Source organism: Corapipo altera, unplaced genomic scaffold (assembly GCF_003945725.1).
Source record: "Corapipo altera isolate COAL_440 unplaced genomic scaffold, ASM394572v1 2, whole genome shotgun sequence".
Lineage (NCBI taxonomy): Eukaryota > Metazoa > Chordata > Aves > Passeriformes > Pipridae > Corapipo > Corapipo altera.
This window is the reverse complement of record NW_020884890.1, coordinates 2,786,842-2,812,907: the sequence shown is the minus strand read 5'-3', so window position 1 is coordinate 2,812,907 and position 26,066 is coordinate 2,786,842. Positions and strand designations below refer to the sequence as shown.

The 26,066-nt window shown below is 36.3% G+C and overlaps 1 protein-coding gene across 2 annotated transcripts in view; it reads left to right on the top strand.

The window, feature by feature from the left end:
- Positions 1–25,804, top strand: part of LGSN (lengsin, lens protein with glutamine synthetase domain) — a 90,930-nt gene extending 65,126 nt beyond the window's left edge. For both annotated transcript variants that reach the window (XM_027644793.1, XM_027644794.1), the window contains 5 exons: positions 3,143–3,211; positions 8,970–9,029; positions 10,015–11,011; positions 20,790–20,968; positions 23,150–25,804. In XM_027644793.1, the coding sequence (XP_027500594.1) occupies positions 3,182–3,211; positions 8,970–9,029; positions 10,015–11,011; positions 20,790–20,968; positions 23,150–24,349 (2,466 nt within the window). In that variant the 5' untranslated portion in view covers positions 3,143–3,181 and the 3' untranslated portion in view covers positions 24,350–25,804. The remainder of the gene's footprint in view (positions 1–3,142; positions 3,212–8,969; positions 9,030–10,014; positions 11,012–20,789; positions 20,969–23,149) is intronic.
- Positions 25,805–26,066: the final 262 nt, after the last annotated feature.

The window sequence follows — 26,066 nt, the reverse complement described above, 5'->3', positions numbered from 1 at the left end:
AGGATAGGATAGGATAGGATAGGATAGGATAGGATAGGATAGGATAGTTCTAGCTGAAAGGGATGTACGGTCCAACTAGTCCAACTGCTTGACCCCTTCAGGACTGACTAAGAGTTAAAGCATATTGTTAAGGGCATTGCCCACATGCCTCTCAAACGCTTTCAGGCTTGGGGCATTGGCACCTCTCTAGGAAGCCTGTTCAGTTTTTGATCCCCTCTCTGTAAAGAAACGTTTCCTACTTTTGAGTTTGAACCTCTCCTAATGCAGCTTTGAATCATTAAGGGAGTCAGTATAAAGGGCAGAATTATATATTTAAATCCATTCAGGCACAAGTAGATTTTAAACCATATATCTACTGTACCCTAGATAAGTATACTTTATTAAATGAAAGAAGAGTAAAAGAACAGGACGAATAATCTGCCAAAGGAAAAGGAATAAACACATATGAATACAAGTAAAACAGAGTGTTCTCTGCATGCAGATAACATGAAGAATTTAGTTTTAGAGTGGACAGATTTACTGAGGAGATAAAAATAAAGGATACTGGAGTTATGGTGCAGTAGCACAAATACATCAAAAGATCTAGGTAATTAGGCTAATAAAGCTTGGGTCAAATTTTAATCCTCAGAAGTAATGAAGTTTAAAGTAAGCATAAACACCCAGTACAGAATTCCTTTTCAGCTGCACAATGCTGAAAATTTTTCCAAAGATAAAGATAATATCCTCCAGACTTGGTTTTGGATTCCAGATGTTACCTGAAAAAGATACCTTTAGGTGTTAGTACAGAATTTTATAGGTTTATGATGGTGTGGGGAAGACTTAGCGAACATCTCCTTTTTCTGGCCAGGTACTTGCCAGTCTTGGAACTAGGGAGCTCAAAAGTCTTTGTTCTCAAAAGCTCTTGAGATAGGTCTGGGCAAAACCCATTTTGTATATCCATACAGTACTGTACGGTGTGAATGTTAGTTGTCACCAGCCAGCTGGCACCAGTTTGGAAATCTCCACATGTTGTAAGAATACTATAAGACTTTAAAAGGCCTCTAATTTTGAAGCTTTCTGAATGTGGAAGAAACATTTTTTGATTTCACAGCTGAAGGTAACTAGTTAGGAAGAAAAAATTCCTAGTGGGTCCCTCGAAGCCTGATTCTTTCCTGCTTAAAATGATGTTAATTCAGAGTATATAGAAATTTTCCCCTTGGAAGAACCAAATTGAATGGGAGGAGAGTACAAGCAGTGAAAAAACCCACCTTAACACCAGTAGCTGGAATCAGAAGTAGTTCTAAGCCACGAAAATGGCGAAGTTGTGTGCCTGAAGGTTGCCCTCAGCTCACCAGCCAGGCGCTTCCCTAAGCTGGCGGTTGTTTGCCACAGTAGCTGTCCTCAGACAAGCTGTCTCTACTGTAGCTGATGAAGAGCCACTAATGGGATAATGAGCAGTTTTCACTTTCTCATTACCACTTATTCATCATACTGCATACAAAGTATCTGTAGTTTAAGCATTAAGTAATTGTTTTGTGATGTTTGTTCTGTGTGATATTTTTGAAGTGTCTATATTTTTAGATCAGTGTTTGATAAATCGTGGTTGAAGCCCAGCATATTTAAATTAAATAATTAGGCACACTCTAAAATAAGGGGATCATTTCATGTTTCTTCTCCAGAAAACATTGTTCTGGACTGTTTTTCTGAGGCTCCCTTTCCTGTGATGCCACAAAGAACATATTGCTATGAAAATATTAGTCTACATGGTACACGCTTGAGGAACTGTGTTTACTAATAGTGATCTTAAATCCGTCTTTTTAACCAGCATAAACTGGAAAAAACCCACATTTTTTAGCACATTTATGCTAATGTTAGGATTGAAAGGAACTGTGCAATTGTACTAACTGTTGTATGATGACAGCCTGAGGCCAACATTTTTGGAAAAAGTATTCTGAAAGCAAAATGTTGACTTCCATCCCATCTATCTTACAGGAACCTGGTCTTATTGCGTGATGGGTGTTGATTTTTTTAATGTCTGGTTGACAAAATATCAAGTCTTATGAGGTAGCCTGTTTCTTGAATGCTAATAAACTTTCAGTTGTTACCTGCTCTTTTCTGTGACAAGTGGAGTAGTTCAGAATGGGGTAGTTACAGAAATTGCACAGATAGAGTCACAAAGGTCAGATTTCTGGCCTTTCAGTATCTCCAGGAAAAGGAAAGATTTTCAGAATCCCAGTTTGGGGCTGGAGTAATTATATTTATGCATTTGACTGTCAATGCCTAAGATTTTTGTGAATTATAGTTCCTAATGCATAGTCATTATTTTTATTTTGATATTTTAACAAACTTTTTTTATTTTTATTTTTTAATTTTATTGTTTTGAAATTATTAAAAAATGCCAAACCCAAGTTTCACATAGATAAAAGCCAATCTGAATTTCATATTTACTTGAATGTATTGAGTGATGGGTTGTCAAGAAGGGTTGCTGTAAGGACACACAATATGGCCATCCTGTAATGTTACGTCAGCTAAAGGAACTTGAATGAAAATAACACAGTTGTTTGAATTCATATTAAACCTGATAAATAAAAAAACTTAAGAAAGACAAGCTTCATTATCTAATCTTTAAAATATTTTGAGAGATCTAATTCAAAAAAGACCCCTCCCCTGTTATAATACAACCAGATATTAATTAGCAATATGCAAGCATCTAGAATAATAGGCTGGTGCTGCGTGCTGTTCTTGCAGTGTGCTGTGCCTTTCAAATCCCTGTTCATGTGCCTCAAAAACATACTGCTGTTATAATGCCCAGTATAGGTTTTACCTCTAAGGAGCCTAACAATAGCTTCTATTCCAGAACAGAAATGGCTTGTTACAGGACAAAAGCCTTTTGTGAGGAGAAGAGTTGAGCAAAACGGTTTTATACTCAGTTGTCTTTGTTTCCAGGCAGGCAGGCAGCTAATAATGTGTGTTTGTCAGTGTACTACTTTAACTCTGTTCCAGAAAGCAGTGCTCTTGATTGTGACGTGTTGGGGTTGCTCTTCATAGCTTGTTATCTGCATGGCCTTCTGGGAAAAGAACTTTACAGCAATTCTGTTTGAACTAACCTTTATTGTATCTGTGCCTATAAATATGGGATGTCTTTCTACTATATTTTTACTAGACCATTTCTAATGGTGACATGAACTAGAATGAAGTGGACATGAACAAAAAGGAAGACCTTACTCAGCAGGTAAGAGACTGATCATGAATGATTTCTGAGCAGATATACTGACATAAAATACTTCTGCCATACATCTCAAGATTCCAAGTGAGTGCATACTTAATTGTGAATTATGTGGGAGGCTCTTCATGCATGTATGTTGAGCATGGTTTAATTCTGAAGGAAATGCAGGTCAAAGAAAGGTTTCTTGTTTAAGCTGAAAAAAACCGTTTTCTTTAGGAAGCAACTCTAACACATTTTTAGTTCCTATTGATTTAATTTCTAACTTTATCAAGAGTAACAGAAATAGATGTCCAAAATCGGATCCTATTAATATTCCTGGGAAAACAGATTGGCTTTGACTTCATTAATGTAAATGAAAGCACTACAATTTGTGGACCAGGATCTGACATGGATTAGAAAGTGACACTCCTGAGTTAGGCTACTTACTTAAGTGGAGATGCTCAGTTTCTATGACTTTATTTTAAAACAGATTCTAGTCCTGAATTTGTACTTCTGTGGTCCCAAATCACTGTGAAGGCAGGATAAGCTTATGCATTTTAAGGCTCTGCCTTACTTGAGGTATTTTTTTTTAAACCCAGTGCAGGTGGCATAGTCCAAGGGAAAGTAATCGCAAATAATCTTGTCACAAGGACAACTCTGATGCTTTGAGGCAGCAAGAGAATCAATGACCTTGAGAAGCTCATCTGAAAATGGTGTATGTAGTGTGAAGGCTTTGAATGGGTGTAGTGGATAAAGGCAGATGTTGGATTTGCAAATAAGTAGCACAATATTGTGAACTAACCTTACTCCATCCATTTTCACATGAAGAATGTTAATACTCTTGACTATATTTAAAAGTTTTAAAGAAGGAAGGAGACTTTTCTTCTGCTCCTCACCTTGCCACACATCTCCCTTGACCTATGGAAAATTTGTGCTTCAGCTTCTCCAACTGCAAAATAATCAGATGTATCTAATATTTATGCAACTTTCAGGTCCTTCACTAGGAGGTTTTTGTAGCAGTAAATCACTCTCAAAGAACCACTTCATCAAACAAGGTCACTGAGAGAGAAATTAGTCACAGCAATATCTTGACAACATGCTGTGATCCTCATGTTTCTAGCTTACAATCCACCAGTGTCTGTTTATCATCACATGCATTCTTTTAGCATTGTGCCCAAGAGCCAAAATCCCTCTCTGTGCCTGGAGATACTCCTTGTGTAAATATCTGTGTTGTCCTTGATACAACTCCATGGCCAAATTCTCTCCTGGTTTAAATCTTTGTGGCTCTGGTGACTCCAGTGGAGCTGCATTAATTCTCACAAGTACATAATTTGTTTCTGCATCCTTTGCTCCTTTGCTCCATGGTTGCTGGGGGAGCAGCTGAGCAATGCTTTCCACATGCCAGGGGAAGGGGCAGGGAAAGCACTTGGACATGGGGCTACTTGCTTTATGGGTTCTGTTGTGTGATGTCTTAAACAGCATCTCCTGCTGACTTGGCTTCAAGTTTTTGAAATTCATTACTACATATAAAGTCTAAATAAATTTGATGTACCAACCTGGGGGAGCTGTAAAGGGTAATCCAGTAACAACTAGAGTGGGACAGAAAAGGTTCCTCATCATTTAGAGTTTCACAGCATTTGCAATACTTTGGAAAACTGTGACTTTTGAATTAGAAGTGGAAAAAAGTTCAAACAATGTGAATAATATCATGTCAGCATTACTTGAACAATAGTTTTAGATTTTTTTAGACTGGAAACATTTAATTTCAGGTTCTCAACAGTGTTTTATATGATAGAAAACAAATCAAACCAAAGTGAAATAGTTAACTTTTCATAAACAAAAATTTAGCCAACCAAACCTTATATATTTCAACATTTTTTTTTGTTTTAGTTTCCCATACTTTCTTACTTCTTAGTTATACCAAATTTTGACATTTTAATGTTCTTTGCAAAATGTTCTTGAAAAATCTATAGCACCAGCTCAGGATGATCATCAGAATTTGACCTCTTATCAGTCAGTTAAAATAATGGCTAAAATCAGTTAGTGATCTGAAACAAAAAACAAGAATGTGACTGAGACGCCAGTGCATTTTATTGAATGCTTGCTTCACTTTATTGGGTAGCCAGTAGCAGGAACATTGGGTTATTCTGCTGATTAGATATACTAAAGCTCCTGATAGAGTTGCACCTTGTCTCTCACCTTTTCTTGTGATAGAAATCCTCCTGCAGCTATTTGTCTACAGTTACTCAGAGAATTTTAACTAACTCCATTTCTCTCTTTTTTCCCCTTTCAAAAGCTTTACTGTGGGTTTCTTTTTCTCATTTCCCTGTCTCTTTTTGTCAGTATGTTTTCGAGAGAGGTTTATAAACCACAATAGTGTTTGCAGTGTTGCCTGAAGTCATGACACAAACAAAAAGTAGGAAAATAGATGGTCTCATCTGCAGCCTCTGAATTTGCCTCATAGAACACCATAGATACATTTTCAGTCACCTGTAAAATCTTTTTAAGGCAAAAGTTCAAGAATTGCCCTGGATTTTCACCTCTGCTTCGCACACCAAAAACCTTAACATTTGTTACTCCTCCCAAAGGCAACACTTTACATTTCCAATACTCTCAGCTTGTGGATTGGCAGGTTTACAGATGAACTGCCTTTTGGCAGTACCATATTTCATGGTATAGTTAATGTTCCACTCCAGAGCTGTACAAAGCCTAAAAGTGAACACAAATTATTTAAGAAAAATTGCTTTAGATTTTTGTTTTCTCTGTTACCACAAGGTATAAAATATCCCTCAAATGTAGAATCCTGATCGCATGTCAGAAGTGGTACGTATTTAAGTAGTACAAGCAATTCCATCTGCACAGTGCAGAAATATTTGCTTGCTGCTATTGTCCTCTATTCTCTCTTCTTCCTACCTGCATGGTGCCTTAATATGTTGCTGTAATGCATAAGTGTAGCTCTTATGCTCTGTTGATAGTCAGAGATGTCCAGACTCTTGTGTATTCAAAGTGACACAGCAGGTACACAGTGAAGACTAGCAAAGCTGTTATTTGTGTGAGTTGAGGTTATCCATAAAGGGAAATGTAGTCTGGTCCACCACCACTTTTTCTGCCTCTTGCAGGACTTGAGCTGGTCCACCTCTACCTAAGGTCCTGCCAGGCGCAAATTCCAGTGCAGAGGGGATCGATGTGCCAACACAAGTAGCGGCACTGGGACAAGTAGTCCAAACAGAAATCAGACCTTGGGGAAGTAACAAACCCTATCAATGGCAAATAACGTCAGATAAAACTTTAGAAAGAAAAATCTAAATCTCAGATTTGTTGCATAATGTGGCCCAAAATGTTTATATTTTGGACCTAATTCTTCTGGCAGGAATATTTGAGTCACTGCCCAAACATTCACTTGCTAAGACAGAGAAACAAATTACAAAACTTAAGACCTCTGACTTAAGGTGCCAGTAAATATTTGAAAATAAGCACACAAAAATTGAATGCTGATGAAACAAATGTGGGTAAAATAACTTTCAAGTAGCCTGGGTATCTCCTGGTACTGTTGCCAAAGAGTAACAAAAATGTAGGAACTTTCAGAAAGGAAATTGAAAGTAGTCAGAACTTTCGTCATATTTAAACCATGACTGTTTTGCTTTCCTTTCAGCTTAGCAGGACATGGGGTTCAATGAAATTAAGTAATAATTTGTATCCAGCTCTCTTGCACTGTATCTCTCTCAAGGTGCTATTTCACTTAACCACCCGTCTTCTGTATAAAAAAAAAACTTTTCAAGAAATAAAAAATTAAACAGATAATTCATAAGTCCTGTTCCTGGGTGGTCTCCCCTCTGTGCCCAGGTAGTAAGCCTTTTCTGATGGTAGACACTGTGTAACCTACTAGACAAGCAAGGCTGTGTCATAGCTTGTGCATATGACTGTCTTTAATATGAAGAGATGTTGTATTGGTACCTTACAACAAACTGAAATAAACAGGCCTGTTTATTTCGCTGCAGAAAACATGGAGAATGATTTCTAAATGAAAGTCCTTAAATGTCTGAGTTTGTTTAGAAAGAAAGAGTCATTTTCCTGCACAAAGTTACAGTGTGCCTTCTGCTGAGGACCTAAAGTAATGCATGGGTTGTTCTCTGTATAATTGCAAGAGTTTTGTTTATTTGAAGGTAAAAATTATCACTGTTTTTGTTTAAGAGCAATGGGCACAGTATATCTTTGGGTCTATAATCAAAATGAAGTACCGTAGTTTATCTCTTCATGGAAAAGAAACTCTTTGCAAACTACTACAGATACATCAGTTATTAGAGATCTGTTTCGAATGAATTAACAAACTTACCAGTGATCAGTCCTTATCCTGCTCATCTCTATTAGGAAGGAATTTATTTTGGTAAGGATTATAATGTGGGAATGCTACCTTGTGTTCACTAAATCCTTTAGAATGGCTAATTATGTGAATAGACAGGTTTCTGGCATTTTGCTATAGATACATGATCTTTTATCTGACTTCAGTACACAGATGTGAAATAAAAAGGTGTGCTTAACTTTCCTTCAATCATTTTACTGAGCATTTTTCAAAGATATACCATAGGGACAACAGGCAAAAACTTCATCTAACTTTAAAATTTTTGGTGGTTATCAGGACAGAGAGCAGAAATACATTATAAAGCAGAAATGCATATAGTGTTGCGGTTATCTTATTAGTTTCAAGTTATTCAAAGAAAACAAAAGAATTCTGAAAACTTCATAAGTTGTAAATCAATATATATTAGTGATGACAGCCTCTACCACAAAATATATTTAAATAAATATTTTTCATAAATTAATTGCAAGATAAAATATTTTTATGACTATAGCTTTTATAGTTGGAACTCTTATGTAAGTTATCTCAAAAAAGTATATATCTATAAATTTAATATGATGAGTATTTTAAGATTCTTTGTGTTTTTCTATTAAGCAGAGACTGGTCCTCCATTCCTACTTTATCTTCCCAAGCTTCATCCCCTTTCTTGTATTACTAAGAGAGGTATTAAAATTCTTCATTATAATTCAGAATAATAGTCAGTTTTTGTCTGGTTTGCTGTTCAGAAGAGTTCTTTTATTATATTTCTATTCCATAATGATGCAGAGCTGTAGGAATTAGATCTATTCTGCATGAGTGAATGTGTAGGGGTATCGGCAAACATCCAGAATAATTTTATGGGTTGTCATGGGGTTTGTTATGGAAATAAACAAAAGCTCTTGGATGAAGAAATGGGTTCATTGAAAACTGAGTGCTAAAACTGGGGAAAACATGGATTTCTGTTGTGAATGTGTCAATAGCTGGTTTTGATTGCAAGTGGGTATCACGAGCACATCACTGCCAAGATATGTGCATGGAAGTTACAGGCACAGAGTGGCTTATCTTCCCTACAGAGCTGGTGGCCAACTGCCTTCCGCGCTAACAGCAATGTCCTGGCAAGCTCCCAGAGAAGGTGCACATACAGCGTGTCATGGAAAATTGGGGCAAGGGGAGAGAGGAAGGAAATATTTCTGTGAGTTCTGTGTGAGGAGAGAAGTCATAAGCCTTTTTGAATAGATAATGATGGAAAATAGCATAATGGGAAAATAGTGAAAATAGGGAGAAATAATGTAGAGAAAGGGAATTGTTATTTACCTCAATGGGGGCCATATAACTGTTTCCTTCCATATGCATATTAGCTGCTCCTGCCGTTTCTTCTACGTGCTTTTGTCTGCCAACAGGAATCTCTTTTGCTTTACCCAGACTGGCATTCACTTTGCTTTTATGCAGATCCCTTCTTCTGGAAATTCAGAAATTGGAGAGAGTACAGATTATTCCTTTGTGGAAAAGGTAAAGAATGATCTCGTTCAGAGGATATCCCTTGATTTCCTTACAGGTGCTAATTCCAGCCCAATCCAAGCAAACCAAGGACTGTTAATATGTCTTAAATGCATGCTTGAATAGATGCATAGACAATGAGTCTACAGTTGAGTAGATTCATAAGCAATATAACAGTTTGTGATTGGCTATGGAGTGATTTATATTTTGGTTAAACTATGTTAGGGGGTCTTTTTTTAAGATATGAGGTGGAGAATTCAATCTCTAATTTGACAGTGTGTGAAATAATTAGGCACCCACAATATTAAAATGTGTGGTATTTTTTTTTAATTTGAATGTGTCTGGGTTTGATTTTTTTGGTTTTGATTTTTTTGACCCATTTTAAAATCTGCCCTCACCACTACAATAGAAACTATATCTATGTCGTATATAAAGGTAAACATCATCTTCAGGTTCTTTCCTGTTTATACATCCAACTATAAGATTTTCTTCTTGGCCACTGCTCTTCAAGTTCAGTTATTTGCCCAAATTAGATTCTGAAATTAATTTAAATGCCACTTATTTTCAGGTTGCAATCTTCGCAATTATAAGCATTGCTTGTATTCTGTGTTTCAGGGTAATACATTTCCTTTATAAATAACAACACTTTTAATATGAACAGGAATATACTTAAATGTAACTACTAAAATACATTTTTTTCACATCTAAAGGACATATGTTTGGCAAACGATGTCACACAGTGTACTCTTTCTTATATTACAACCTACTAAATCTGCCTAAAAACTATATTATGAAAGCATTTTCACTGATTTTTTTCTAAAATGTAAGAAAAAGAATTCTGTGAGAACTTTTAAGAATCAAAATAAGTGCCCACAGAGACCTGCACCAGCAAGTACTAATGGAAGTGCTACAAGGTTAATGCAGCTGGTGGTAGTGCTCCATTGCCATGTTTCATTCATGCATATTATTTGGTTGTATATTTTATTGCTGGTTACAGAACACATCTGAAAGTGACAGTGATGAAGTTGATGGCAACAATATATGTGGTTTCAGAAAGAAAAAGGGAATCAAAGGTCCTACAAAGTATGTTCCTCCTTTAGAAAATGAGAAGATGGAGCTGTCCCGCACCTCAAAAATCCCACAGCCCTGTCCCGTTAAAGGAACCACTGGTTGCTCAGAACCACCATCAGCCCAGTCTCTCCAAAACCCCACTACCTTTCCTCCAGTACAAAAGGACAGAGGGGGTGATGACAATTCCAATTCTGGCAGTGCTGTGAAAGAAGACACATCTGGAGAAACACAAGAAACCCAAGAAAATGCTGACACTGGGAAAAAAACAGTGGGAAAAATGCAGGAGGAAATAGATACAGTAGCTCAGATGAAGCAGCCCACGGGTATACAGTCTGCAAGGAGTGCGGGGAAAGGTGGCTGCACAGAGGCAATGCAGAGGGAAAGGGGCAGTGAGCAGGTGGGGGCTAAGCCAGAAGAACAGGGTGGTATGGAAGAAAAAGTTGTAAAGTTTCATGTGACAAAGATGGGCTCCCTGGGTGGTGCTGTATCCATACAAGGGAACAATATTGCTGAGTCCTTCACAGGGGCACCTGGCATTTCTAAACAAAGTCTACAAGAGTTGAAATACCTGCTGAGTGAAGGTCCTCTGCCTTCTCATGGACCCTATTTCTGTGGCAAGGCAGGTGGCACTTTTGCTCAGAAAAATTTGAAACCCTGGGAGAAAGCAGCTGACAAGCAGGGCCAACCCTTTGAGACTTTTAGTCCCCATTTTGGAGAGGACAAGCAAAAGTATTACAGCTTCCACAAGCAGGGAGTGGGGCAGCAGAGCAAAAGTCTCCTGATCCTCAGCTCTGCCGGCTCTGATCAGCAGCAACCAGTGGGAAGCAACGTGGATCAACTTATTCTGGGACTACCGGCAGCTTCTACACCTGCAGAAAACTCAACACCTGAGATTCAGTTTGACTCCTCCACAGGCAACGCTGGTAAGGATATTTAAACATCACCTACTCTCCTGCTAAAGAAAATACTCCTGTTGTTTTGTGGTGTTTTGTTAATCTGCAAACTTGAGTCAGAGCTAGTGCATGAGAGAACTGACACCTGTGGTTTCTGTATGATCAGGATGGATTGGAAGTTGTGCTCTACATCTGTGATGCTTTTTTTTTTTTTTTAAAGTGAAGTATTTATAAAGCCCAGCTACCTGCCAAAAACTGCCATGCAGAAGTGGTCGTGTATTTTTTTCACTAAAACAGAAATATTTCCTCATTTAAACTGAGTGCAGGCAGAATTTCCCAAGTCTGCTAGACACTGCAAAACTCTGATGGCATCTGGGCTTCTTAAAATTTCTTTTTTTGTTAACATTTCCAGCAGCAGAAATTGCTCCCTTATAGGGATGATGTTTTCAATTATTTGTCCTGTTAGAGAACTGGAGTGCAAAAACATCTCATATAAATTATAGGGGAAGAAAAACAAATGAGGCAGAGAACTCCCCCTTATTTTCCTGTGGTTCAATAAGTTCATTTTGGAAGTGTTTATAGAGACAATTGCTACTAATAAGCTGTGATTTCTTTGAAAGTGTAAAAGCTATACTTCTGGGCTAGCTGGATCAGCAAACTGAAAGCTATTATTAGCTGTGATGATGTAATGGGCTTGAGCAGTTTGTTGTTCCGTTTCCAGGAAACTCACAAAAAACAGTTTGCTAGTTGAATAGATATCAGATGAATACATTTCCATAAGCATCAATCTGAGGTCATACTGTTATCTTTCCAGAACAGATATCTTACCTTCTGACTTATCTCACTAATACAAGAAATACTAATCTCTTCATTGATAAAATGCTTCACCCATCATTAACTACGTAATAAAAGATAACAGTAGAAATTAAATGTTTACAATGATATTAATTTATTCTGATTTTTCTCAAATCCCCTGTCAGATGGGTAGGGACATTGGTGTACCTACTCTGAAAAAAGACAATTTGAACATATCAATTGTTCTTGCTACAGCAGAATTTTTCAGTAGACATTCTGTGTTACCCAGTTTCAACAAGTCTAAATAAGATACACATGAACATTAGTAGTTGTAACTCAGGTCACTGCATGAGAAATATAAAGCTTTGAAAAAATATTTCACACTTGAACCACTCTCTATTCATATCTATTAGAATAAAGAAGTTAGAGGATTATTGTTCAGCCTACACTTGATACTGTTCCCTTTCCGCACTACATTGGTTTTCACATTGCTGAAAGGTTAGCAAAATGCATTGTCACATTTAGGTTATGACTGTTTTCTCATTGTCTGCAAAACCAGCAAATATATTTCAATACATAGGAATTCTTTGTCATAGCATCATTTACAAGATACAGGGAGCTGATGAGATTAATTGTAGATTCCACTGGGAGATTTCAACCCAGCTTTAGCCCCTTAACATGAAGTAGCTAATCCAAATTTATCACCTAGTCAGTAAAGGCAGGCATTTTGTCTTCAAAGATGTACTAGAAGTTGATGAGAAATTGACCTCTGGAGGTGGGGGTATCTTTCCACTCAGGGAAAGAAGTCCTGTGATGATTAATTAAAATTGTTTGTCTAACTCTGAGATGCCTAAAGCTACCTGGGGTTAATCCTACTCTGTATCACTGGTGGCAGCATTGACTGTAAGGGAACTACAGATGAGAACTAAATATGAAGGAAAATGGGAGAAAACTATTTTTTCTCATCAAAAGTGCATTAAAAATAAAAAAGTTATGGATTCTCATGAGGCTTGCGTTCTATTTGACTTTGACCAACAAGTTGTAGGGCTTACTGTGCCTTTTCCACTCATAAATGGAATGCACAGAAATAGTTTCTTAATACGAAATGTATGTGTTCAAAATGTAATTTTCATTGAATAGATTCAATAACTTAATTGAAGAGAAGAAAGTTTTAGATAAAATTTTGCACTCTTTAATGAACCTTTGCATAAACAGTATTTCATTGCTGCCAGTGATAATTTATTAAGATTGACAAGATCAAGTCCTAAATATTTTATTTTTATAACTAAAACATTATGTAAATATTTCAGTTAACAAAGTTCCTGAAGTCTTGAATCTAAAGATATCTTAACACCGAGTAGATCTGAAATACAACCTCTCACAATTTTCAAGTTTTCAAACATTTGAACTTGCTCAAATCAGAAGACTTAATCCAAAATGTTTGGAAAAATTACAAGAGGTTGTATTTGAGATTCACTCAGTGTTGAGATATGGCCAAAACAGGAATATACTATGGTTGTAAAAGTACACAGCTAAGGACAATCTCTGGAGATCAGCAGCAGACAGGTTGAAACCTAGCTGAGCATCAATGATCGAGAGTACTTCAGAGAATTGATATACAGCCATTCTAGTTACAGAGTTAACATCTCTCTAAAATAATAAATCCCTACATTTTTCCGCAAATTCTAATTGAAAGATGTGGAAATATTGCTGCATGTGCATTTTGTTCGTTTCTTGTCACCTCTTTTGTAAAATAAGTGCATGGATGTGGGAAAAATATTAGAAAAGAGGCAGATGGGTCAGATATTTGGGTCAGTATGAAAAATGTTACTTGGGCAGTGTCAGAGAAATTGGAACTGAAGCTAAAGATAAAATTCTTTTAATCTAAAGCTGTTTTCCATGGAAACATAGAAGCTAACACATGTAGCTAATTAGGTGAATATACTAACTGCCCTAACATGGATTTAGGAATTTTATTTGCCTAAGTGTCTATATCTGATAATGATATGCACTTCTGCAAATTGGAACATAGTAATTAAGGACCAGGTGCTTCTTAAGCTGTTCTGTGTTTGCATTCTTGGGAGACAAAGAAGAAGGATTCCAAACAGCATAGAATAATATGAAATTTCATTAATATAATATTATATAGCACTTCATAGTAACTACATGCACATGGACATGAATGAATGCATGTGCTATATGTATACCATATATAGCACATAAGGTAACTGTATATTGACCTCTCTGAACTCAGATCTTATTGCATGCTGCTCTGCATGCTACTAAATTAGAATATTAATACCATGGTAGCCAGAGAGGAGGCAAAAGGACATAACTATTCAAGCAATGTGAAGCATCCAAGGATCACGATACACCATACTCTTGGTGTGTCATTCCCCTCTGTCACAGTGATATATGGGTTTCCACAGCCAGGGACTGCAGATGGTTTTGGCAACCACATGCACTGGGTATGGTCAGAGTGACCTACAGAGCCTGGTGTCATCACACAGGCTGAGGAGAAAATATGACCAACGTGGGATCAGAAACTGTTTGAGAGAGAGGGAAATTTCTGAAGAAAGAAGATATGTCTTAGCTATGGCTGCAGGCACCAGTAGCTACCTAGTGACTGTTGAAATTTCAAGTGAACAGTAAAAGAAGGTTTGAATGCTTCAAGAATCACATGAAGTGTTATGTGGTTGCTGACCCCAAACACTAAGTTTCTTTACTAACTTGTCTTTTTAAAGGAAAGAATATCAAGAAGACACAGGCTGTATTTCACACTTAAGAGTGGATTTCATTAGTCCTACAAGCTCTTAGAGCAGCTCTTTTTCTTTAAAGCAAACCAAAACTGTTAAGTCCTTTATCTTCCATACCAACAACTGAAATCTTCCTGTTCTCTGACTCCGTATGATTTTCCATTTGTCCTCTTAACGTATACAAAGCAAAAAGGCTCAAATAGGACTTCTATCAAAACTTTCTGATCTATTTTGTCACCTTTCAGGTGAGATTCAACTCACCTATCTCTGATATCTGGAGTAAGCTCGTCATCCCATGATTCTTTGCGAGAAAAGTTTATTCAGACAGTAATTCTTCCCACCCTTTGGAGATGCTTACTTTCTTTATAGTATTAGTGAAAGGTTACAAAAAGAGTTAGATTAGACCTAATGTAAGTGAAATGCATTTTCTGCTTGATTTCTCTGCCAGCTGCCTCTCCTTCTACAACATATTCAAAAAGAGTTTAGTTCTTACCTTTAATACTGTGCAAAATATCTCTCCTATATAACCTTACTTCACATTCAGCAAATTTTTCTCTTTTATTCTGGAAGTGTTTAAAGCCAGGTGAGGTGAGGCTTTGAGTATCCTGCTGTAGTGGAATGTGTTCCTGCCCATGAAAGGGAAATTGGAACTAACTGATCTTTAAGGTTCCTTTCAATCCAAACTATTCTGTGATTCTATATTTCTCACTTGATTTGTCTAAATTAGGTCAATTATTCTTAGGCCAAAGGAGGTTTCCTAGTTTGTATTATTTTATACCTCAGTTCATGCAATTTTGCTCAATGATTCCTTCCTCAAATCCAAAATTTCTGTTTGAGTTTGAAGACAGATATGCCAGTGTAGATTCATCATATTCAGGATTATTAGTTAGGTAGTTCCATTGGGTATTACCTTAATTTTCTTTCACCTGAACATTTTACTTTCAACTAATCCTACCTAATTAAAATATTTTCTAACTTTTCTATAAAACTATGATGATTTCCTTATTCAGTACAGAAGAGCCATTTCTACAAAAGACCCTGGAATGTAAAAAAATGTAGGTTATTTATTTTATGTTTCATCTATTGTGAAGTAAAAACTTACTTTGCATTTGATTCTTGACAATGTATCCCCTCTGAGAAGCTAAGTCTTTTTGTTGTCATTCAGACTGGAAAGAATAATTCATGGATGATTGAAGCTGTGTGTTGGTCTCTAAATTAGCTATAAAACTCAGGAAAAATGTAAGCTTCTCCATGGTCAAATGAGTAAAAACTCTGCTTTGCAGTTAAGTTTAAAAAAGAAAGCAGACTCATGAGACAAAGAAACAGATGGAAAAAAACATTGAAAGTATCACTTAAAAGAGATCGGGGAAACATTTTTAGTGTCTCCCGTGCTTTCTGGTATGCTTATGTATTTATTTCCCTGTTAAGGGTCTTTTAGGGGAGTAAAATACAAGGTAGGAAACAATTTTTTTTGCACTTTACTACAGAAATTAAATCAGTAAATATTTTCAGTGAAACTTTTTTTAGGTGAAAAAGAAATATAAATTGCATGTTTTCAGCTGAGAATGCTTCTGATCACTGTTCACATCAATAGTGCATTCAAATGCAACCCAGTACTCATGTCTACTTGCCATGTCAAAAACCAGATGGGAATAGAAAAGTAGCAGTAAGAAAGATACCTAGTATAGGAAAAGCTGTTATATAAGTTTTGAGATATAGAAGTAGTTAATGTTTGAAGGCAAAGGTGAGAACAGTAAGTAACATGCTGTACAAACCAAGAAAACTGGCTATTCTTAAAAATACAAACCAGAGTTCTATAAGGACGAGCAGATGTAATTAAATTAGTTCTGACAGGAATTTCCATAGAATTTAGAGGAGTGTAGATATGTGATTACCCTGTGGGACTCATTGCTAGTGAATATCATGCACTATATCATGAATGAATATCATCATATCTATTTTTATAAAGGGATTCAATACAGATCATCAGAGCACCCTGTGTTAGATTTCTGAGAATGGAGAAGAAATTAAAACAAATTTAGGTATTAACCCTCCTGCTTCTAACCACAAGACCATTTTTTTAGTCAGGAACTGCAAACCTCATTTTCTTTAGACAGATTATTTTGCAAAGAATACTGTACCTTTCCTGTTAACTGGTGCCTTTAGCTGGTGCCAAAGTCAGCTCTAGAATGATGAAACCCTGCCCTGACTGGCATAGCAATTTCAACACTTGCAAATGTTTCTGTTTCCCTGCCTCTCTGAGACAGTAACAGGTGCCACAAAGTGCCACGGAGCACAGGGAGGACACTCTGACACTGTGTAGAACTCTGGCCTGCCCAAGGTGTGTCATGGGGCAGGAGACGGCTGCAAAGCAGTTGCGTGGCTGTAGCAGAGTTGTATCAGGAGGAAGTAGATCTGGCACAACTGGTGCTTCTAGAGAGGCAGCAGGAGGAAGAGACTGGGGGAGAACTGATAGAAACGTCTCCTTCACCAACACATGATTTGTATCTGGAGTCTACTTGCTGGTATCTGCTGTTATTGCCTTATGCTCCTTTGGTGGTTTTGTTTCTCAGTGAAGAGTTTACAGTATCACTACATTTGTTAAGACAACCTGTGCCTGTGGTTGTCCAGTCCCCTGGCAACGTGCATCATGTTCTTTTTATTTCATTTTCAATTTGACACAGTCACCTCTTCTAGAGCTGAGAAATTGTTTGGCTTTGTTGTGGTGTGATTTAATAAGGGACCATGGGAAAGGATTCCTTTGTACAAAGAGAAAATGAGGGATTGATCTGGGATGTACACTTTCTTCTGTTGTGGCATTTTTATGTTGCTGAGAAGGGAATCCTATGTCAACTATTTGCCCTACTCCCATGTCAGCTGCTGTCAGCAATCTGAGTGATTTCAACTTTAATAATATAAGAATGGCACCATTCCTCTGCTAGAAATAATAATAATAATAATTTTTATATTTTTTAGAATTTTTGGTAATATTTTTAGTTTTGTGTTATTAATATGTTTTAAATAAGTGAAGATATGTTGTTTGCATTTGTAGATATTTTGTACTAATTACAATAGAAGCAGGAATAATACTAATTATTTCTCAGTGGTGACCTAAATGGAAATACAGATAGAACCATAGACAAACAAACATCAAGTTCTTTTCTGTGTCCTGATGATTTGGTGTAGATATCTAAGGATCTGCTTAAAGAAAGATGGTCTGTCTGGATTTTTATTTGATTTTTAAAATGAAAATTTGAACAAAAATCTGAGCATCTTGTTGAATTACATGTTTCCATAAGTAGATTTTCTGAAATTAAAAGGAAAGTGCCATTACTTCTAGAGGTTCAGAAAGCTAGGGAAACAGTTCTGCTTATGAAGAAAATTCTCACTCATAACAATATAAGACTTCAAGACTGTGATCCCAAATCAACTAGGCCTGCCAAATACTTGCTTATTAGCTACCTCATCTACCAGTAACTACTGGATAATAATTATATGAACTGGATAAAGACGGAGTACTCAGTTCCCTACTATACCTTTCCAAATTTTAATAATAATTGGCTTCATGGATGTAGTTTGACAGCGATTTATTTAGTGGCTACCAAAAAATTTGGGGTCCTATGCTGGAGAAAAGTAAATAGTCAGTAGTTATTCACTAATTATTACTAAAGAAACAAATCCCCTTTCATATTTCCAAAACCAATCAGAGATATTAAGTCATGATGATATTTTTAGCTATCTTACAATTTACAGAAACTTATTATTTCAATGGGAAAGGTAATCTGCAAATAATATAAAAGATGAACTCTAAAAAGTATGTGAAGCCTGCATGACTGTTTCCATTCATTCTAAAAGATTTTGGATAAAGGCTCTTGTAAATGAATAAGCATCTCTCTTTTGACTAGTAGGGGATCTAGACTTGTGTACAGACTTATTTTAGACTAATACTAGACCAATATATACAATTTAGACTCATCATTTAAAAAGATACATCTGTAATCATAACGAGTCCAACTGAAGAAGACAAATTCTTGCTTCTTCAGTTAATAATTTCTAATTTCTTCACATTCTTTAAAAAACATTACTTTATAGGAATTTTCTGTTAATTTCTGTTAGTTCATATAATGTAATTATGTATTTATGTATTTAGTCAAATAACTTTAGTCTGAGGACAACATATATATATAAAATTTGGAAAACCACCTACAATTGGTAAATGTTTAAATTAAGTACATTTGTAGCTTTATTTTTTAAATAAATGTATACATCATTAATATGAACTCACATCACATTTATGTTTTTCTGGAATACTGATTTATATAATTTATATGTCTTAGGAATATTGATTTAAATAATTAATTGGATCAAAATTTAAGTTGCTGTTTTTCATGATTTACATGTTTTTACTTGAAAAATATTTGTTCAGTAGATGGAAATTTAACAGGGAACATTTAAAGATATTTTAGGAAATACTTGCAAAATTTACATCAAAAATTGACTGATTTCAAGTGTTGCCAGCCAAACTTTATTTTGAATAATGCAAAGACATAAAAATCTCAGTGTGACAGGTGGTAGGCAGAAAATGTCTACCATCTTTGCAGAGGAAATTAAACATGTATAGAATAAGGGATTGAGCACTGCTTTTCCAAAGGCAAGACCCTCAGATTTCTGTCTCTGGAGTTCTAGAAAACTCCTCTTGATATAAACTGTAGAAAGATTTTCAGAATCTTTAAAAATTCTGTTAATCTATTAAACAGCTACAGTTTATTAGCTGTTAATAAACTTCGAGATAATGATCACATTCATAAAGAGGTCAAATCTAGTAAATCTTTCCAAAGTGAAAGATGTCACAAAGAGAAATGGATGTGACAAAATTCTTTCCTTGCTTTTACCTATTCAATTTTTACTCTGTTTTCCTATTTACTTAAAATTTTGTTCTGTGCTTTCACCTGCCATTTGTCAGGGAGCACTCTTCTTACTTAACCTCTTCTTACTTTACTGGCCTAAATTATCCTCCTTGCCATCTGAAGTTGGAGGATGCTCCAGTAATATTCAAAGTCTGAGAAGTCTACGACTGTGGATGAGTTTACTACCTTCTCAGGGAATAACCTGACAGCCTTGTTTTGGGCCAGCTAGGGAGCCTTCTTACAGCCTCACAACTGTCAGTCCCACTTGCCCCAAAGGAGAGGTCAAAAAGATGTGATTGTGCCTTCTGGCCAGTGCTAAAGGAGATTTTCTCTAGTTCAGGTAATTTTCTACTGGAGAGATTAGGATTGCTCCCACCAACCTTCAGAGTGCCTCAGCATGCAGCTTTAAACTTCTGCTTGAAGGGTGGTGATGAATGACTGCTGATGGTGATCTTCCACTGTGGATTTGAAAGATCTGCAAAAATTCTTCTGATCAAATCCTCAGGAAGAATGGAGGACTTTTCTCCCAGAAATGTAGAAAGAAATTTCTTTTTTACATTTTTTTATGTCTTATGTAAAATTTTACACTTGGTCTGTTTAGTTTATTGTATTGAGTGAAAAATTAATACCTTATGGAGTTTAACTTGAGTAATAACAATTCATAGATACTCAAAAGAGAAGCAGGCTGAGAAATAGAGAGGTTGGTGAAAGGAAGTTACAGTGCCCAGTTCTCTGTTCCATTATGGAAATTATACTCAGACTTTCATGTCAAAAAGTTTATATGGTCCTACAGCTGCTGTAATGCAGTTAAGAAGACAACTCCATACTAGAAAATTCAGAAATGCATAAACTTCCCTTAAAAATTGCTGCCTGCAGTGAAGGACACTATGCGGTCCTCCTCAGGAGGTCTCGAGAAGGGTTTAGTAGAAGACAGGTGCCCTTTTTACCATGCTTTTGTAACCACACAGTTTACAAAGTCTTTGAAGAAACATAGCATCTGTATTCTGTCAGTTTTCAGCAGGAAATAGGTATCCAGTTGCTATTTGTGCTCCTAAAAACACTCAACAAACCAGCTGAGGTATCCCTCAGACATTCCTGGGTTTACCACATGTTCTCTTCTCAACTTGAAAAAAAATTCAAGTTACAGGCCATTCCAAAAAATAAGGGATTTTATACAGGTTGTCCAGGAAAAATATATGTGTTTATTTACAAAACTGTTTTATCATCCATAGTTTTTTCTAGTTTTTGATTTTACACTCCATGCCACAATTTCCCACTATTTTTAGGAGAACAACCTGTGTTCCAGTGTTCATTATTTTGTTTGATGTGAACATTCCTCTTCACTTATAGCATTCAACAGAGACCCTGATGTAAACGGCCTTGGAAGTTCAACTCTCCTTCACCTGTTCTCTCATATTGAATTTATTAAGCAGCAGATGGCCAGGGACAACGTGCAGTTTGTCAGATTTGAATCAATAGACCTCCATGGAGTGTCAAGATCAAAGAATGTTCCTTCTCGATTTTTTCATGTAAGTTTTTTGGTTTCTTGCTGTACATTTTTGTGTTTTCATGCCCTCATGCTTTAATTATATTTTTTCCATAGTGCAGGCAGCAGCTCAAACTTAGAACAAATTATCTGTTCCCTCCATTTGCTCATGTTCCCAAAGGATCTAGACTTCTTTCATCACTACAATAATCTATTCCTCTGTTCCGCCAAATAGTAATCTAATTAAATAAGGCTGGTAATTTCAGTTCTTTGGAGTTCTCATAATCTCTTTCCTCAGAATTATCATCTCAGGTGCAATGCGTTATAAAAGGTTTGGTTTACTGAACGTCAGTAAATTGCAAAAAGAAAGAAGTAAACACTGAAAGAAAGAAAATGACTGAATGAAAATCATTCTCATCTATGAGAAATTTTATAGCTGTCATGAACATAGGAAAATAGCACTGAGTTGCATGATGACTTAGCAGCAATATTTGCCATAGTAATGATTCAGGAAATAAGAATCAAATTAGGAAGCAATCCTCACCATGTGTATCCTTGATCTATCAGGCTTTTCAGTATATTGCTCCTGTGGTACTTCATGTACATAACTGAATTATACTTTCACTCACATATCACTATGAATATTTTAAACTTTACTGAGTGATTGTAAAAAAAATATGAACAAGAAGAGATGAAGAACACTCTTGTTTCAAGTTCCTTCTGAAACCTAAGCTGTGTTTTCATTATTTGCCTTTTAGATATTACCAAACTGCAATTGTGTCATCTACATATCATTTGCTCTCTCTGATGCAATTTGGATTTTATCAAAATAAACTTTTTCTCAGTCATTTTAGTTCTTGTGAAGGGTTGTACATTAATTGCTGCTTCTCTTTCAGTTGCTATGTCAAAATGCAAATGTCTAGATCAGCTTGTTCAAAGACAACTTTTGTGTTGACCTTACTTATGGTCTGAACAAATTGGAGCTGTGACTACGTAAATTTTTTTACACTAAAAAGTGTGTATGTGTACACACATGCACACATATGCATATGTAAAGAGCAATTTTTGGGGTATCCAGGGAGGTGTTTGGAGGAGGGAGAGGTGCTACTACAGGGTAATCAACTTCAACACATTTTCACTGCCAAATGGACAGCTTAGACATCTTGGAGCAGAATTCACCAGAGTGTGTAGTTTTGGTTATGGGTGTCCCAGAGGGAGAATTGGTACTGTTGACTGCCACCTACTTAAGAGATGACAGACTTCATTCAATCATTCAGTAATACTAAAAGAAGCTACCATATGCAGTTAGAACTATTTCAACAATTTTCCATCTGGATAGGCAAAATGTGATTTTTTTCAGTTCTGAACTTGCCCCTTTCTACATTTATTCTCATCTGCTCACTCAAATGGCAATCCTTTCACTTAGAAGAATAAAGGTAGGATGTAAACATGAGCCAAATTTCGCTTGATAGAACTTGACATAACTTTTTCATCAGATAAATATTTGAATGTAAGGTAAGTTGTAAAGGTGTTTGTTTGAAAATAGACAAACCTTTGTTGGGGTTCTATCTGCATTCCATTTGTATCAGTTGAAGGTTTCTGTTCAAATGGGGAAGAAAATATCATTATGAGTTTTTCTCACTTGGAAGTGCTTTCTTGCATTTTATCCCAAACTTTTAAAGTCCAGAAAGTAAGATTTTCCTGTTAAATGTTGCAGCTGGAAAATGCTGAGGTACGTGTTATGGCATTTAAAGAGAAGTTACAGTCTGAATTCATATCGCCATGAATCTTGTGTAGTGACTTGGGTCTACGTGAAGAAAATGCTCAGAGGATGTAGAAGCGAAATAGACCAACTATAGATAGAAGTTTGACTTGCAAAATTTGCACCTAAGTGGTGAAACCCATAATTACATAAAGACTATGCAAGACAGGTGTTTAACTTTAGTTTAACTAAAACTAATGTTTTAGTACTTTATGGAAATTTAAAAAATTATCATTAGGATAATTGATGCCAGAGTTTTTGTACCAATCTTGCAGAAACTTGTTCTGCTTTATAATAATGTAGTAACTGGCTCTTACCTTCCACTTTAGTGATCGCTGCATTTTAGTGTTCTTTTAAGAAAAATACTGTTGTTCTTGATGAGAGTCTGAGTTTTACATATTTTACATATATAAAAATACCACTGAGCTCTTTTGGTAATATGTCATTCTGCTCTGTGTTTAGGAAAAAGCAATTCATGGTGTTGCCATGCCCAGAAGTTATCTTGAGCTGACGCTGAATCCTAAAGATAATGAATTAGATTACATAAATGCAACCAATTTTAATTGTGACATAATTCTGAATCCTGATTTATCAACGTTTCGAATACTACCCTGGACTGAGCAGACTGCAAGAGTGATATGTGATTCCTTCACTGTGCTGGGCAACCCGCTAATGACCTCACCGAGGCACATTGCCAAGAAACAGCTGAGCCAGCTTCAGGACAATGGTTTTTCTCTGCAGTCTGCATTCACTTATGAATTTTGTATTTATGGCATTACTGAGGTTGTAAATTCAAAGACAATATCCTTTCCTGCAGCTACAATACTAAATAACCATGACCAGACTTTCATTCAGGAGCTCATTGAAGGAATGTATTATGCTGGTGCCAACATTGAAAGCTTTTCTTCTTCCAGTGGGCCTGGGCAAATGGAGATCACTTTTCATCCAGCATTTGGCATAGATGCTGCTGACAGTGCCTTCACATTTAGAACAGGCATAAAAGAGGTGGCTAAGAAGTATAACTATGTAGCTAGCTTTTTCTCAGAATCAGGATTCTACAATTCAGGGGCTCTGTCACATAGCCTATGGGATTTGAACGGCCAGAAGAATTTGTTTTCTGCTGGTTACGGAGTTGAGGAGCTAACAGAGCTTGGAAAAAACTGGTTATCAGGTCTCTTGGCACACACAGCAGCTATCAGCTGCTTGATGGCTCCTACCACCAGTTGCCGTAAGCCTTATTCCAAATACAGTAAAGAATCAAAAGAGACTGTAAATGCAAAATGGGCATATAATGATAACAGTTGTGCCTTTAATGTCAAATGTCATGGTGGAAAAGGCACTCACATAGAGAATAAATTAAGTTCTGCTGCAGCAAACCCGTACCTAGTCCTTGCTGCTACTATTGCTGCGGGTCTAGATGGAGTAAAGAGGGGACTTAGGTATGATGAGATGCTTGAAGAAGAAAATCACACTGGTGATCTGAAACATTCCTCAGTCCCTCTGAAACTAGAAGATGCTCTTGTTGCACTCGAGAAAGACTCCTGCATTAAGGAAGCATTAGGTGAAACTTTTATCCGATACTTTGTTGCCATGAAACATTATGAGTTAGAAACTGAAGAAATGGATAGTGAAAGGAATAAATGCCTGGGGTATTTTATTTAGAAGGAGCATTCTTTTGTAGTGGTGCTGTGTAAACGCATACAGTGAATGGCTAAGATTCCTGAAATTAGTAAATATATTTAAAAATGGGGGGTTTAATGATTTGGTATTTTTTCCCCCTCCTTTGTATATTACATGGTGATTACACTTTATTGTCCTTGTACATTCATGGTAGTGAAAAGCTGATATATTAATGAAATAACATTAACAGGCTTTTAAAAAACAAGTGGGTTTTTTTGAACAGACCTGCTGTTGGAAAGAAGAAAAGAGAAGGTGAAATGGAGAATAGCAACTATACAACTGCAACACTCCATAATGTGCAGAAAAGCAGAAGTAACGGAGATAGTGAAGGAAGTGAGGTTTATAACTGAGGAAGGAGGGGAATTTCTTGTTCAGCATGGTTGTGGGATTTATCCCAGCTTGTTCAGTAGCTGATAGGTTGCTAAATCAGAAGAATCTGAGTTTCATTTAAAACATAGGCTAGAACAATGAACATAGTAGAGAGAAGGGCAAAGAACTGAAACTGCAGAACCTGAGAGCCAGTAATCAGTATCTTAGTGGGTATAAATAAAAAAGGCACAAAGGATTATAAAATAATCTATACATCATGAATTCTGCTGCTGAATGAAATTCGCATGAATTATAGTTAATAAAGATACCAAAAGAAATCAAATGGTGGCTTGAAGAGGGAATAATTCATAGAAAGGCAGCAGTGTCACGCCACTGTGCAATAAAAAATGAGCTGATATTTTGTTTGTTTTGATAGTTAACGGGTTAATTCAGAGTTGAATGGCAAATGAGGAAAAAAAAGGCAGAGAAGGTAGAGAATTTAGAGCTTAAACTGTGCTTTATTGGAAAACTTGATTTTATCAGGCATAAAGAAGATGACTGTGAAGAATGGAACAGAAAGAGGTTAAATCCAGAAAGAAAGAGCAAAAATGCATATTCAAAGACTGACAAACTGCGGTTAAAACAGAGGAAGAGAAGACCCACCCTAAAATTAGAAATGACAGCTGGTGTAGAGAAAAATAATTTATATGGAATGGCAAGAGGTGGGATTTAAATTTAATCTTTGTTTTTGTTACTGGGACTGCTGTCTTCCTTTATTATTAAAGATAAACCTTGTTTCATACTCCACTTCCACATTAACAGTGATTTCTGATGTTCTTTATCTTGTCACAGTATTTTGATCTATATATAGGAATTTGTGAGTAAAAAGGTTTGGTCATCAATGGAATGAAAAAAAGATTCAGCCAATGCCTCTGTCAATTTGCAGAACTAGGAAAGTCTGAACAGAAATGTGCTAGTTGCCTACTGATGGATCTTCCACTTTTCCCCTATATAGTATTGTACTTGAAATGTAGCATGTGGTGTGCTAAAGCTTTTTGTGTGATTCCAAAGAAGAACTCATTTTATACTCAGGTAGCAAGAGGAAATAAATAATTTAAGGAAACACGATAAATAAATTCCCTTGTCTCAGTCTGTGACTGGTGTGTGGATTTGCTTCTCTCTCTTACCTGACACTTTTTTACATGCCCCAGATTGGGACTGTTTTTGTTTGATACATGCTGATTTGCATTGGCCAGGTCTAGTCAAACAGAACTTCCCATTCTGAAAAAAATGCTTCTCTTTTGCAGCATTGACACTTCTTCAGGGGCTTTGGAAATCTATCTTCTGTCTTCTCATTCTGTTTATTTCCCACTTTCATTTTCACAAACTT